Source organism: Diadema antillarum, unplaced genomic scaffold, assembly GCF_040938485.1.
Source record: "Diadema antillarum isolate AM-2024a unplaced genomic scaffold, OU_Dant_1.0 scf00000093, whole genome shotgun sequence".
Lineage (NCBI taxonomy): Eukaryota > Metazoa > Echinodermata > Echinoidea > Diadematoida > Diadematidae > Diadema > Diadema antillarum.
Window position 1 is genome coordinate 2273757 of NW_027270982.1, and position 16705 is coordinate 2290461.

Here is a 16705-nt window from a genome sequence, read left to right on the forward strand (position 1 = left end):
GTTCTAGAAAGGGGCAAAAGTGCTTTGTTCCTGTGAGTTGACATGATTTGTACCAGAAATTTGTGGTTTTCACAGCAAATTAAGGAGTTATACTCAAGGATTATTCCAGTTCTCAGTACGTCAAATGGAAAGATGAAGGAAATGATGGAGAAACATTTACTGTATACGCCATATATTTCGCGAGTCTAAATTTTCGCGAATCGGGAATTCCCAATGATTTCGCGAGTGGTTAAATTCGCGATCGTGGAATCTTGTACTGAACAGAGAAATGTACATGCGTATGTCACATCCACATTGGGATCAGAGTCAATATTTTCACGTGTCTTTGATTTCGCGAATAGCACCTGACTCGCGAAATATTCGCGAAAATAAAAACCTCGCGAAATATTCGACGTATACAGTAGTTTCTTCAATTTCTCTGTCACCTGCATCGCTCTTTCCAGCTGAGGCTCCTACGGAATGGGATGCGAGATCTTATTCAGACGCTGGATCATAATCATCTACCATATTTTCCACAGCATTTTTATTCTTTTTTTTTCCCCTGAATTTTGTAAGTTTGCTCATATTTGTAAATCAGCCACTGAAAAAAAAAATTACCTTTGATAGTAAAAATACTGTGTATCACCTTCAGGGTAGGAAATTGTGAACTCTTCTCTTTGAAATCAGATAATGCATATCGGTCATTCTGTTGCTGTGGTTCTTAATTGTGAATTGAACCATTTGTTATTGTGTCTTTCAAGTCTCATGTACTCGCTATATTATTGTTGTGATATATATGGTACAAACAGTATTTGTGAGAGCACTCGTCATTTGCATATTATTATAATGATGGGGAAGTTAGCGGGGGCAGGTTTACAGCCTCTGAAGGAAGAGAAGAAGAAGAAAACGTTCTTTTGTAACTTGTGATAACTGCATAGATGTCGAGTGTAGGTCTACCTTTCATTTGTGGTATTAATGGTATATTTTACCATTGGATTACAGCGAAAAGACCTGCTGGTGGCTAAATAATGCTTGAAGCACTGCATATAAATTGAAAATAATCAAGAAAAAGAAGTTAGAACCTAGCCCTGGCCATAGCATTTCCTCGCTTTTGAGAGAAAAATTGATTTTCTTATTTTTTTTAAATTGGGGTCCTATAATCAAGAGATGAGTCCATGTTTGAGCCCTTCCAATGGCTTTTAAGTGTAATATGTGGAATGCAACCTTGGTGGCACGATTTTGATTGCACTTTGATCATTTAATTATCGGCAACCCACAGTTTTACTTGCGAGTGTTGAATGTGTGCAGCTTTCTTGATAAAGTGTTGAAATTGTGAGAATGTGGTTCCTTTGTTGAGACTGCTTAATGTGACTGTGATATTAAAGCTGGCATCAACTATGTTTTTCTCATATTTACCACAACCTCCCAATTACAGTATCCCCTCGTTGATATGAGTGAAATTTGGATCCAAGACTTTAGATACAACACTGAACAGTTGTATGTAAACATGTGACCACTGCTGTGACAATCCTGCATGAAATGTAATACAAACATATGCCATAAATACACTCAGCATAAAAAAAAAGAATATATATATATATATATTTATTTATTTGTATACTTGTTTCAATATATATATATATTCTCTGGGGGATTTATATATTTGTTGTTGTTGTTGTTGTTGTTGTTGTTGTTGTTGTTGTTGTTGTTGTTGTTGGTAGAACTTGATATTTAGGAAACTGTAAACATAGATTGTAAGGAGTTGGTGCTAGAGAAGGCATAGTTAGCCCAAGGATTGCATCATTTAAACATCGCCGAACCTTCATCTTTCATCACTCGTTTTCCTTGTGTGTTTTTTTTTTACCTTTAAGGAAACCGATTATCCCCAGTGGCTGTTCATATAAAGTGACCAATAGCAACCTTGAAGTGTTCGTAAAGAAGCAGACACCAGAAAAATGGCAAGCTCTGGAGCGTTCTACTAAGGGTGAGAATTTTGTATTTTCATTTGAAAGTAAATTGATGATTTCGTTAATTTACTCACTGCCATACATTGAGCAGAATCCAAGCAGAGCAGGAAATGCACCTATTTACACACACGTGCATACACAAGTACACACAAGTACACACACACACATACACACACACATTCTATGCTCAGTCACACATTAAACTGTTTGCAGAATTGATGTATATATTATCCTGATTCACAAAATATTATGCCTGCCATATGTAGCAGATATACATTACTTATGTTAAGATTTTTCTTTATTCAGGACAGTCGGTTGGAATGACATGATACATATTGTGTCATATGAAGTGTGTACTGTCACTCTCGTGCAAAGCTTATGTAGGAAGGTTGTGCAGAAAGCTGTGGAACTATATATGCGTTCGAGAGTTGTATAAATAAATACAATATTACTTTTACAGGCTGCCTGATTTTGAAGGTATGAAATACATACCATAAACCATGTACTATGTGATTTCCTTTAATATAAATAGTGACGACTGGGAATAGGACTAGAATTGGATCACAGGGTGACTGGGTCTCACTCTCTAGCACCAAACCCACCTCCCCGGAAGATACCAAGGAGATTGCCAAAGATGTTGGGTCTGAGAAAGAGACTATGCGAGGTGCAGTGGGAGGAGCCAAGTCTGTGGAAATCAAGGAAAACTCGGTCAGGACAAAGGTAATGACTTTAACATTTACAGGGAATGGAGGGACAATAACCCTGAAAATTTTAATGGATTTGCAAGAGTGTTATAGGAAGATACATCATTCAAGCAAGTCAAAGTTGTGATGTGTTTTACCCTTTGGCCCTTGAACCATCCATGGCCACCCTTCTCAGAAATCACAGAACCACCTGTGGCAGTGCATGTGTGCATGTGTGTCACTGTGTGTTTGTGTGTATGTACCGATGGGTATGTTTATGTGGTGTGTGAAAATGTGATTGGGTCTCTTCTTAGTTTATGTCAATCCTTGTATGACCCTATACTCTGCAGCTTAATGTAGAAGTGGATATTTTCGCGCTCAGCTGGATAAAATGGATTTCACATATTTTTAATTCTGTGCAATCAGGGCATTAACTGCTGGAACATACAGCATGTAAAAATATTTGCATGCTTTTATTTTCGCGCCAGCGTCGGGTTGCGTGAAATGCGTGAAAGTTTCCACACCGCGAAAATTTCCACTTTTACAATAATTTCCATTATATACACATAGTCGGTTTAGTGGAATTTTACTATGTTAGTCGGTGAGTAGAGGGTGAAACATGTAGGTACAAAAGGGAAAAGGATTGGGGTTTTGTACACTCTTTTGATTTAGGATGTAAACCTAGAATTAGTAACATACATTCAGTAGAAGACATTTAGAATGACTGAATAGTGCTATGTAGGCAACAACAAGACACATTCACTTACACGTAAATTACTATGAGATATTATAGCTCTGTAGTCCATAGGGGTTGCTATTCAAAACATATTAGAACATCACATCAGACTTACTCTGCCAGAATGTGATCCAAGCATTCTTAGACCTGTAGAAGCCTGCAGAGTCCTAATGGTGTAGTGTGAGAACAGATGCTGCTCTGTAAAGTTGACAAGAGTTGAGAAACAATTGCATCAACAACGATCTAGGACAGTTGATTTCCTGCAAACTCGTGACGAAGATAATGATGTTCACTTGAACCAGAGCAAAGGACACATGCTCTTGTTCCTGTGAAACTGTACCTCATGTAAGTTAGTTTTTTTTCCTCTCCCATGTTATGGGGACAGAAGCCGACCTGCACCGTCCCTCCCCTCAGCCTCGGCAAGCAGACCCAGCCCCCTCCAGTGGCACCTGCTCCGCCCCTCTACCAGGGATTCTGTGGACTGGACAACTTGGGCAACACCTGCTTCATGAACAGTGTCCTGCAAGTCCTTGCCAACACCAGGGAGCTTAAAGACTTTATGCTAGGTACGCCTCTCTGTGTTACTGTGACCTATGCTTTTCTCTCTTTTTAATTTGTGGCTGTAGAGTACCTTTCTTACTTAGTATTGAAAGTCACTTCAGAGGTAGTTACAGATGACCTGTGTCTAACTTGTGCATGACTGGAAAGACTCCCTTTATCATATTATTGTGGTGTAGATAGCGCTGACTGCACCCTTTTTAAAGTACAAATTCTTTTCCCTGATGGGGACCACAAAGCTCTAAAATGCTGTTTTTACGACTGAGTATGGCAACACTTTTGTTCAAAGCTCTTTGCTCTTTAGTTTGTAGGAGGATAGTTTTAGAATGGCTATTCACCTTAATAGAAAGGAGACAATTATCCTTTTGACTGTCATGTTTGTAGCCACAAAAAGTGGTGAAAATCTCACTAATGAATTGAAAATTGCACCATGATATGTTAGCGGTGTCTGTCCTCATGGCTGTTGTCTGCTATGAGTGTTCCAGAGAGAGTGTGCCTTATGATTTGACCCAACACGTTGTGCACCTTACAGAAGCGGACTTCAGCAATGAGATCAATCGAGACAACCCCCTGGGCACCGGGGGACACCTGGTCCTTTCCTTCGCTGTTCTCATGAGACGTCTCTGGGGTGGCCAGTACAAGTCTATTGCACCATCCAAGCTTAAGGTATGCATCCTTCAAATGGTAATTATGCAAACTGAATGTCCACCCCCCCCCCCCCATCTCTCCCCCTCTTTAGCTCACCTTAGCACTAGTGCGCCCCAAAGCCCTCAAATCAGAGAATCTTTTAAAAATCTTTTTCTTTCGACTAGAAATGATCAAGTCAGTGCTAAGAGTATTGGTGAGTGTTCTTTTGAATATTTTATGGCAGCTCCCGAGGTGACCCCCTACTTGCTTGGAGCAAACTGTGGACTATTTTTTACATTTTGATCTTCTTTTTTGAAACACTTGATCAAATTTTCAGCAAACTTACCAGATATTATTGCCAGTGTGAAAGAATTTACATGTTGACACCATGCTCCCTGAAAGTTCCCCCAAACCCTCCAAGTTTGCTACGTTCTTCTCAGGTGAGCACTAGATCCACTGAGCCTCTTGTGTAACTCCTAGTCTATCCCAAACTGATAATGATAGAGAGATAGAGATTTAAAAAAAAAAAAAAAAAACTAATTTGTGCTGCCGCATGGCATTTAGGTATAATTAAGGAAAATCCTACTTTTCAATGCTTGCCAGATGTAGCCAGAGTTTCCAGGTTGATAATGATAGGTATAGCTAACGCTGTGGAATAGTTTGAAGTGATCGCTGGTAAATTGCTGAGTTTTTGGTTTCATTTCAGTCTATCATATCGGGCAAGGCATCCCAGTTCATGGGCTTTGCTCAGCATGACGCTCAAGAGTTCATGGCCTTTCTGCTGGATGGACTTCATGAGGTGAGATCAAACAGGGGGAGCTCTTATCCGGAAGGTCCCGAAATAGAGCCTTAAGGTGATCTTGCTGCAGGCAGGATGCAAAATATTTGTTATTGGTAAAGGCAACCCAAAAATTATATATCTAAAAAGGAAAAAACAAAACAAAACAAAACAAAACACTAGTAACCAGTAAACATGATGTTTTGATTGTTCTGTCAGAGGAACCAAAGTTCTGGCTTGCGGTGTGTAGAAATAAAATTAAAGAATGCAGAACTTTGGATATATTGCAAGTTGAAGTGACCTTCAGCAGTGCCTAGCTTGTGCCCATATGCATTCGATATTTCGCTTGAACAGCCAGATTTAAATAAAAAAGAAAAAGAAAAGAAAAATAATTTTATTCTGCAAAATTTTTTTAGTAGCCACAGGCAGCTCCTTAAACACATTTTTATTTGTGCAAAGATACAGATGACATAAAATGTTCATCTTGATTTGTAATACATGCTTCAAAGTAAATGTAGCTAGTTTGTTTAACCTGTTGAAGACTAGTCCCGATTATACGCAGGCAGGTGTCTATGGGAAATGCGTGAAATGGCAAAATCAGCCTACCAATGAGTTTAAGTTGTTTGTGAGAAATTAATACTGCAATGGCATTTACTTCATGAGTATAGTGATTTAGGAATTGATGGACTGATTTTGCTGCAACACACATTTCCCATAGACACCTGCCCGAGTGTACTCAGGAATCGTCCTCAACGGATTAAGAGAATTTTGTGAGTGGTTGAAATCACAATTGAGAACCACAGTGTTGGAATGAGAAATCAGTGTTATCCATATTACAGAGAAAGTTTGTGATTTCCCACCAGATGATATATGCAATGCATTTGTGTTGCAGGAGGAAATATTTTTGGAGTTGTTAATTTTGCAACTTATAGTTGATCCATGAAATTTTCAATAGATAAACATGCCATGAAATAATAGTGGGTATATTGAAAAGTGTGAGTTCCTGTGACCTAGAAATAAATTATGTAGCATGAAAAAAAAAAGAGTTCCAACAAGCTCATGGGCTGAGAATGAATCACCTACCATTGTTCAATCTCATGAAGCTTTGCATACTGTGTGAAATGTTAAATATTTTTCCTGCTTCAGACCATGGCCAAGTAATTCCCGTCTTCCATTCTAATTTCCAATAGGATATAAACAGGATCAGGAAGAAACCATACACTGAAACAATTGACTCTGATGGACGAGCTGATGAGGTGAGGGACTTTGTATTTGAATTATATGAACTGATGTATACATATAATGGCAAAATATATGACAAATAAAATTATCATTTTGTTGGCATCTGGGTATATGTGTGTTTGCATGCATTGTGTAAGTTTAACTTGCATTCTTCTTTTGTGTATGTATAATGTTTTGAATACATTTCATATTTTGCCATAATGCATGTTATTTGATATCACGAAAATCAATGTATTCTAAACTATTGACCTGTAATACAGCTGCATGCATTTATGATAATTCATTTGAAGGAGAAGGTACAATATATGTGTTATGTTGTTGTTTGCAAGAGAACACACAGTACAAGAAATGGTTTGATGTGTTTTATTCGGGCTCAACCACAAAGACACATTAGACGATTTGTTGGCAGTTTGCATTCACTGTCATTTAAACTTGCTCCAATGGTTTAATCTAGGTGTATTGCAAGATGGCTGTCACAGAAAAGTGTTTTTGGGTTTTTTTTTTTTCAGGTATCGTAAAAGTGACATATGATTATTGTTTGAGATGAACGTAATGAAGGTCACATACGGCAGAGCATTGCTGATAGCTGCTTGATTTACATTAATTTTGCATTGATTTTCTGCTCACAAACAAAGATTGAAAAGAAGTTATATCACATGTCTCAGTAACGTATCAACCTGATGAATGCAACTCGTTGGTCTGCTCTGCAGGTTGTCGCAGAAGAAGCATGGAAGACCCACAAGAGGCGGAACGACTCCTTCATTGTGGACATGTTTCAGGGACAGTACAAGTCAAAGTTGGTCTGCCCAGAATGTGACAAGGTAATGTCCGTAACAAGTGATGTCTAACATATACCAATTCTCGCTATCGCCAATGACGTAAAAAGTACCCGGATGTTGATATAAGCGTCATTTACGGTGCATTATGGGATAGTCCGGTAGCAAAATCACTTCCGTTCGTACGCGCGTGATACGTGACTAATGCGATTTACACACACAACCGACTGTATTCTACGTGTACTTCCGGTTTTCTCGACTTGAATTACAGCTTTAATATGATTTGAAATTTCTCCATTCTTAAGAAATCGCTGTTACTACAACTATTGGTTGTTGCTGCGAAGCTGCCATGTGTTGTTCGCACGACAATAAATGAAAAAAATCTGCAGAAATAGGACCCTTACTGGCATGCGAGACGTGACGTGGCAGCGTGGGTGAAGTTTGCGGGTGACTCCACAGCGCAGTACGTGCACGCGCGACTTACTACAACTGTAGTAGTGGTAGTAGCACTAGGTACTAGTAGTAGACCTAGTACAGTGCCTACGTACATTGTACGTACGTGTACTTACTTGGAAGAAATTGCTTTGGAGACAGGATAAGTTCGAGATCACTGTTCGTTCCCGATTGTGTTCGCGACATTTCGACAGAGAACAAATAAAGAAAAAAGATGGGCATTCCATGACGATATACTGTATATCCAGGTGGGTGAATATTTTCCAGCATATTTTCAGCGTATGCAGAGATGACTGATCTGTGATGTACGCCGTACCGGTATGTGTTAGCTTATGCGCTGCGTGCAGTGAGTGGTGCATGCTAGCAAGAAAGGCCGGCCGCTGGCGGCGGGGACTACAGTGTACGAGTATGCATGACAGGCCTGGCCACTCGCTGGCTCGGGCAGTACAGCGGCCTACTGTACTAGTATCCGTGGTCGGCGCTGCGCTATAGGTAAGGTACACGTACGCGCACGCTAGCGTTGTGCAAATTATGCCCCGCGCCGGAAGTGCCCTTGCTACCAAGTGAACTAAATCTTGACGAGAAAGCCACATCCGGGTACTTTTTACGTCATTGGCGATAGCGAGAATTGTCTGCACAGTGCCCAAAAGGAACATGCAGTTATCAAAAGTTTTTTGACGTCCTGCCAAGTACATGCTTTTTGCCTAATAACAGAAAAAGTCCAGTCCTCATGGGATTTTTGTAGTTCAAACAAGTTAATGGTGCTCTAGATTTTGTTATTTTACAAATTGCATTCATATAAGCCGAGAAAACTATCAGGGAGTACAACTCTTCTCAGTACTGCTAGGAGTGTCTGTAAGCACTTTTGTGTGTCGAGTCAGAGTAAATGTCTTACTTGTAGATTTATTGTTCATTTTACCATCTCTCTACATGGTTACTTTGCTTTCCTGGATTCATATTTTACCTTTTCCTCGAAGACTTGTCACATACTGTGTAGGCCGTATATTTTCGCAACTTTTGCAAGTCGAGTGCTATTCGCAAAAGTAACAACATTCAGATGTTGACTCTCTAATCTAGTACATGTACTGGTATGCAGCTGCAGTACACAGTAGACACTACCAACACTATTCGCGATGCTTTGACAGTGAAAACGCCGTCCTTTATTTGTGGTTTCGTTGTGATTTAGTCGTGCAAAAGTCGTGCTTTTGCACTTACATATTGTCCCCGTGGTTTTGCCGTGATTGCGTTGTGATTAGGTGGTGAACGAGTTGTGAAAATGTGCTGGAATCGATGTGATATTACCGTGGATTAGTAGTTGTTACGTCGTGAAAAAGTCGTGCTTTTCGGGCAGAACAGTCACCGACATCTTGCCTCGCCCCCTCGCCAGCTAGAGTGACTCTTTTGTTATGCAGCGTGAAAATCGAACAAAAGACACATGCTATTCATGGTGATAATCCGCCGATTGTTACATCGGCTTTTGTCCGCAGCTCTTGGGCTCCAAAACCACGACTTTTTCACTACTAGTTCACGGCCGAAGAACGATCAAATCATGCTGTTTCAGTGCTTCTGGAGCGTTGCAAAGTTTGATAATCCGCTGATAATCTTGGTTCCAGCACCTTGTTTATCCATTTCGATACAACAAACGAAGCTCCACTTGCATTGTTCATGTCGTTTGTATCAGTATAGTATGGTTTCGTCGATCGACGCGAGCACCTAGAATAGCATGAAAAGACATGCAACGAAGCATGTGTATTCGTCTTCGTAAATCCCTGCGTTCGCTACCACATAAATTACGACAAATCGCATGCGTGTTTATGTACGTTACCATGCAGGTTCTTCAATGCGTTATATCGCGGCAGGCGCGTACCACGTGTCGTGTTTACCAAGACCATAAATTAAAGAAGTGCAAGATGCCTGAGCGGGACGTGAGACATGTCGTTTAATATTCATTCAGCTTCTAATTTTATCGTGTCGTCCTTATTTCTACATCGGTATTGAAAGCCCAAAACAAACAAAATTGTATTAAAAGCAATCATCCAATTTTACTATTATTTAAGCACCTTACGGAGCCGAATGTTGCCGTTAATCATTTTCAAATGTAAAAGCAAAGAACCGACATTCATTTTAGCATCTTACGGAGCTGAATATTATCCTTAGGCCCTATTCATTTCCGAACGTGAAAGTAAACATCCGCTATTTATGTTAGCACCTAACTGAGCCGATAGATACCGTTAATCATTTCCAAATGTAAAAACAACGTGTTATTTATTTTAGCATCGTACGGAGCAGAATATTACCGTTATTCATTTCCAGATTTAAGAGTCAACATCCAACATTTATTTCATTATCGCATGGAGCCGAATGCTATTGCTGTCCACTTCCGAAAGTGAAATGAATGTGACAATTGTTTAGCATCGTATATACGGAGCCGAATGTTACTGTTTTCATTTTTGAACGTCAAAGCAGACATCAGACATTATTTTCCCATGCAACGCAACTGAATGTTACTGTTATTCATTTCGAAATGCTATAGCAAAATACTGACATTTATTTTAGCATCGTATGTTGCAGAATGTTACTGCTATTCACTTCCAAACGAATGTAGGCCTAAAAGCAATCATCTGATATTTATTTTGGCATCTTCCGGAGCGAATGTTATTGCTCTTTACTTTCGAAAGTAAAAGCAAACACCCGACATTTATTTAATCATTGTACGGAGTTGAATATTATTGGTATGCATTTCCGAACGTTAAAGGGATCTTTCGATATTTATTCTAGCATCTTCCGGAGCTGAATGTTATTGCTATTTACTTTCGAACGTAGAAGCAAGCATCCGGCATTTATTTTATCATCATACGGAGTTTAATATTATTGTCATTCATTTCCGAACGTCAAAGGGATCATTCGACATTTACTTTAGCTTCTTCCGGAGCTGAATGTTATTGCTATTTACTTTCGAACGTATAAAAGCAAACATCCGGCATCTATTTCATCATCGTATCCGGAGTTGAATATCATTCTTATTTATTTCCGAACGGCAACGCAAACATTCAACATTTATTTCAGCATCTTCCGAAGCCGAATGTTAAGAATCCTTTTCATTTCCGAACGCAAAATCAAATATCTGACATTAATGTTAGCACCGTACGGGGCCGAATCTTACCGTTATTCATTTCAAAAAGTATAAGCAAACATCCAACATTTGTTTTAGTATCATACGGAGTCGAATATTCCCGTTATTCATTTCCAAAGTTAAAAGCAAACATCTGACATTTTTTTTTAGCATCTTACGGAGCTGATTGTTACCGCTGTTCATTTTCAAAAGTATAGGCAAACATCCGACTTTTTTTCTGAAATTTTAGGGGCCCGACGTGTGTTTTTGGTGGCCCCGGGCCACCGTTAGTGTCGAGCCCTATGACGTTGAAATTTTTTTTTAATGCTTTTGATGATGATAATGATGGATCGAGGGCGCTTGTGATAATGATGAAGACGAGGTGTTACGATAATGACAGTGATATATTCGGCCCCTGACAGCGTGCAAATGCGGACGAAACTTCCACGCAGAGCAGTGGCAAACTGAAAGTCTCTTGCAATTTCTCTTTCAGATATAGAACCTTGTTGATAACACAGCCTACAGACAGAACAATTTCCGTAGTTTAAATCATGAAGCTTAAAACGCTGATATGGATATTCTCTTAAAGAAAATTATATATCTGCTCAAGAATCAGAAGTGCTAAGAAGTTGCCGCTCATTTCATCCAATCATTTTATCGAGCGGGATATCGTGAACTATGTCATAATTATGTACAGTATAATACGCAGGGCGAGTGATTGTGTCTTGGCCCGTTCAAAATATGACGGAGTATTGTTACAAACAACATATACGACATATACTGCACGCGGAAATAACTAAGCGGCACTCGTTATTCTGATTATAGCAACATTCCGTATCATTAACAGCAATATTACGATTCAGTGCAAGGTAAATTATCGTAATTACGGCATCATGAATTCCGTTATCAACAATAATGCAATTCTGTCCTTAACAAAATTTGATAGAATTAATACGGGATAATCTTCATGTATATTCTTTGTGGATAGATCAGATTTTAAGTGCCCATGCATGTCCAGTCAAGTAATTTTCATTTGTATTCACGAATTCACAGTTTACGTCGATATAAAACAAATTTTCAATCGGTTGTAATGAAAACAATACGAGGCAAGAATTTCATTTATTGATATTTTCGAGTAATATAAACAACATGATCATGACAATGCAAAACCCATACGATCTCACGTTTTACCGAATTGCATGTAATAAACTGCTTACGAGATTAAAGGGAGTTAAATTTTGAACTGTGAAATTACTCTGAATACTACTTCGAGGATTTGGTGATCAACAGTAAATAACTGTTAGTCGTTTTCTGACGACGAAGTGCACTATAATGTCCATGTTACCTTCTACATCGAACCAGGGAAGTGGAAAAGATCCATCTCCAAACCGACCCATTATATCGGCACAGCTCGGTCATCGTTGGTCATGCATGCGCAGCTCAGCGACTCAATGCCGTTCCACCTTTTGATATCATCATCAAGCACAAAAGCTTCCAGCCGCAAGGAGTTAATGAATATCCGGGTCATTGTTAAACAACCTACGATGGGGCAGGGAGCACCTTGGCTTTTATGTCAAGAAACAGTTTGTATACGTTTGTAAAATTAAATGCAAACAAAATAGAAAAAAAGAACATCAGGCTTTACAAATCGGGGTTGGCCCCTATATGATTATCTATGAACAGTTCTTTTTATTAGTGACCCGACTGATGTGACCTCTATGGTAAGAGCTTAATTTAAGAGAGTACCTATGGTAATTGTTACTTATCTACGCGGTTTTTTATTCATATAGCGTAAGCAACATCTGGCGGAAACTCCATGTAACGATTGCATTTTTTTTGGGGGGGGGGGGGGGGGGGGGAGGGGGGGGGGGTTAATCATACCCTCGTATGGAACAGTGTCCAAAGATACATGTAACAGGTATAGGCACTATATCCATATTTACGTGTGCGGGAGGGGAAGAGCACGTAATCGAGGGAGAGCTGGAGCATAATAGAGAGCACAGAGCTTGTGACAGACCATCACGGGTGCATTTGTATTTTTAGATATGATATTCAACACCATTTTTATGGAATTCATCATGTACACATTTTTTTTTAAAGAAAATGTAAGAAATTTAATACTCTGGGACAGTGGGCATGGCTATAAAATCGTGATTTTTCTGTCACCTCGTGAGTCCCGTGCGCGTCTGTCACTGTGTAAGAACTTTATAGATGATGATTAAAGGTGCGAGGAAAGTTTGTATCGAGATCTGAATTTCAACGATCTAATTCACACTTTGTTACAATATTTTTATTCTTTTTCAACAACAAAAAAAACAAGAAAAAGAAAATGTGTACTGATCGATCGGGGAACAATGAGAATGGCTACAACCATCTTCTGATGGACGTGTGCGTCTTTCACTGTAACCAACTTTATGTGAGTGAAGAGAAGTCTATACTAGTAATGTGTGGAGAAGGGGGTGTCCCCCTCTCACACGGGGGAGCTTTTGCATTTTTAGAAATGAAATACAACAATCTGGTATAGACACTTGGTGGAATATTTGAAATATTTTCTAACGATGTTTAATATTCTGAAGAGGTTGGCAGGAAGCCTACAATGTCTTCTTATACACGCATACAAATTAGCAGGTTACAAAACTCGGGAGATTTGTAATCCGCTAGCAAACTTTTTCGCACGTAAGAAAGACACAAGACACAAATATTGGCGCGAACAGCATGATAAACCCAAGAAATCTTGCTACCCCGCGGTGACTTGTGAACGGTCGACCAAACTGCGTTCTTGTTTTTTATTCCATCATTAAAAAGAACGTTTCAACGGCATACGCTCCACACCACTGTGACGCACAAGAACGATAGTTTTAACTTTATCGATTTATCGATAAGCAATTAGCAGGTTACATTTGTTCTTATTAATGGTTTTAAAAAAGAAATATTACTCAGTTGCCTTGGAAATTCCCGAAATTATTGTCTGAGTATAGAGCAAGTTCGAAGGTTCACGACGAACGAACGCTCTCAGGCATGCATGCATCATGATTAACATGTGAAGCACATGAAATAAACCTACTCGACGGTTATTACATTTCAGACTTCGAAGAAAGAAATGGCAGAAGAATACACGCCCTGTCTCTTAGATGAATAAGGTTCCTTAAAATACAGTTTAGTACTAGGCCTAAGGTGTGGTGCTCGTACTGTGTAAATGGATGTGCTTTTGCCTCCATCCATTATTAATGCACTCCATGATTGAGAATTTGACCACTTGCGAAATAGTTGGGAAGGGGAAGTCCTGGTTCACAGGAAAACAGACTTGATAAATGTATGGTGTAGGCAGTAAAAGATTTATACCACCCTTTCATTTTTCGTGTGCATTGTTTGTTTTTTTCTCTGTTGTGCTTTGTGGAATGTGTGCACGATCTATGCTTTGCTCATTTGTCCGTCAGGTCTCTATCACCTTTGACCCCTTCATGCACCTGTCGGTGCCGCTGCCCAAGAAGAAGCGTCGCATTGCCATTTTCTTCTACTCCCGCGACTGCCACCGCCGCCCTGTCAAGTACGTGCTGTCGCTGAGCTCAGACGCCACGGTGCACGACCTGACGGTGGAGGTGGGCCGCAAGACGGGGGTGCACCCCGCCAACCTCCGTGTCTTTGAGGTCTACCGCAGCCGTGTCCATAAGCACTTCTCTCGCAGGAGCACACTCTCAGGGGTCTCCTCCAATGACGTCATATTTGTGTAAGCATCAGCAATTTTGAGATGATCCCTGATTTATTGTTTTCACTACACATTGGTAAGCAGCCACTAGTTTGGAAGTTGGAATAGTTATGTGTACATGTATTTTATCTCTGTAGGAACAGGATACATTGTCTGTGTGTGTATAAGATAAGGTAGTAATTTGATTCATAAGTACATAATGAGTGTGTGATATGTTGTAGATCCGGGCCCTGTCTTATCAAAAGATAAATTTAACGTTAAGTCAAGATAATCTATGATTAACTTCTCATATCAACTCTAAGTCCACTTAATCTATGATTAACTTCCAAGTTAACTTAAAGTCCGTTTTATCAAGACACCCACAGTTGGAAAAAATTTAACTTCCTCCAAAATCAACATATAAGTTTTCTCAACTGCTCCAAATCCATGATTACCTTAACAGTTGATAAATATCAACTTTAAGTAGAAACAGTCTAGGTAGACTCAGTTGTAAGGCAATTTACAGAAGAAAGATGACTGTCACACTTTCCTAGTCTAGCTGGGGTCTTGTCACAAATGTTTGTCTGTTAAATTTCTCACTTTTTCTAACATTTAGTTGCGTTTCTTTCATGTAATTATGGTCTTTTCCTTGCATGAAATTCACAATCGGCACGCATTGCTTACGCGACTGCTGCACGCAAACACCCTAGACAGCAGTCTCATATCCCAGCCTGCGCGCCCGGCGCCTCTGCCCACCCACCCACCAATCAAGCCATCGCCAGCAAGGGCAAGTAACCGAGTACGGTACTGTAACTGGAACCGCGTCTGTGTGCAATGCATATCTTGCCAAAGAACCCATATGCGAGGAAACCAGTGATTTCTGACGTGCGTAGGCCTACGTAGAGCTAACTCGTTAGTTCGTCAATAGATACTAATTGAGAGTTTAGTAGGCCTTTAAAGAGTTTAATTTTATAGCACCGAGTAGGACAGTAACTTGAGATCTAATGTAATTAGGCTAACCAGAAATAGGCTTAACGTTAGGCCTAAAGTAACGTTCAGTGAGTCGTTTGTACTTACGGTAACACGTACTGCAGATTAGAGCGTCTAAGTCTAGAATTTTGACATGTTGATGTAGACTCGCGATCTATTCTTGACAAAACCGATCTGCGCCGTAGAGGTAAAAACAAGCTACTGTAGTCACCACACTCTCACAACTTTCCATAATCCTACACGTAAACACACAGGACTTCAGCCTAAATGCATAGGCCTACACGACCTTCACCTTGGACAGTCAGTTACTGTATGTTTTAGATCCATGTCAATGAATACTTGAATGTTATAACATTAGATTTACTGAGATCCTACATAGTGTGCGGAATCCTTACGGTACGCGCGTACGCAGATTTTCGTTGAGCTCAAGATGTGCTAGATCTATCGACCTACTTTCTTTAATACAATGCAAAACGGCGTATTTTGCGGTTCTGTTGCAAACTTATACTTCTAATTCAGCGGCTGTAGCGCTAATAATACTGCGTTGCACTAGCAGACTACGCTTCCATGGCCATGGCAAACAATCATGTTTTTGTTGTTTGTTTTGCTTAATGTATTGTATTGTTCTTAGGCAGACAGTACCGGAAACCACCCTCGTCCCGTGTTTTTTGTTTTGACTAAATCAATAATTAAGTCATGGTGATGAGCTATAACTATAATCGACTATTAAGTCTCTTCGTAAAACGGAAACTTGCAGTTGATTTAAAGTTATAGCGGACTTCAAGTTTGATAAAGTTAGCGTTGATTTCACAATCAGCGCAACTTTATCTTGATAAAACAGGGCCCAGGTTTGAGATTCACTAAAAAATAAGTTAATGTACAAGTGAAGTGTAATGGTATGTGGCAGAAATGCTCTGATAAGGGGTACTTATGTAGGGTGTATGTTGAACCCATGCAGATTGCGTATGTTATGTGGTTTGCTGCTTTGAATGTGCTGCTTGATGAATATTCAAAATGCCAAAGTGAGACTTACAGCTAATTGACAACTTAAATCCGCTTTCTTGGTGTGGGAAAGAGGATTATGCATACCTAAGTTGTATGTCAGTGCCATCTAGATGA

General features: G+C 39.7%; 2 protein-coding genes across 4 annotated transcripts in view; one reads left to right on the forward strand and one right to left on the reverse strand.

The window, feature by feature from the left end:
- The window catches only part of LOC139718390 (SCO-spondin-like), a 362530-nt gene that overhangs the window by 311996 nt on the left and 33829 nt on the right, over positions 1–16705 (reverse strand). The gene's annotated exons all lie outside the window — the stretch shown is intronic.
- LOC139718375 (ubiquitin carboxyl-terminal hydrolase 19-like) overlaps positions 1–16705 on the forward strand; it is a 41789-nt gene that overhangs the window by 10492 nt on the left and 14592 nt on the right. The window contains exons 7-14 of the mRNA XM_071629845.1: positions 1851–1963; positions 2479–2666; positions 3751–3931; positions 4456–4589; positions 5257–5349; positions 6519–6584; positions 7281–7391; positions 14349–14638. Coding sequence (XP_071485946.1) covers positions 1851–1963; positions 2479–2666; positions 3751–3931; positions 4456–4589; positions 5257–5349; positions 6519–6584; positions 7281–7391; positions 14349–14638 — 1176 coding nt within the window. The remainder of the gene's footprint in view (positions 1–1850; positions 1964–2478; positions 2667–3750; positions 3932–4455; positions 4590–5256; positions 5350–6518; positions 6585–7280; positions 7392–14348; positions 14639–16705) is intronic.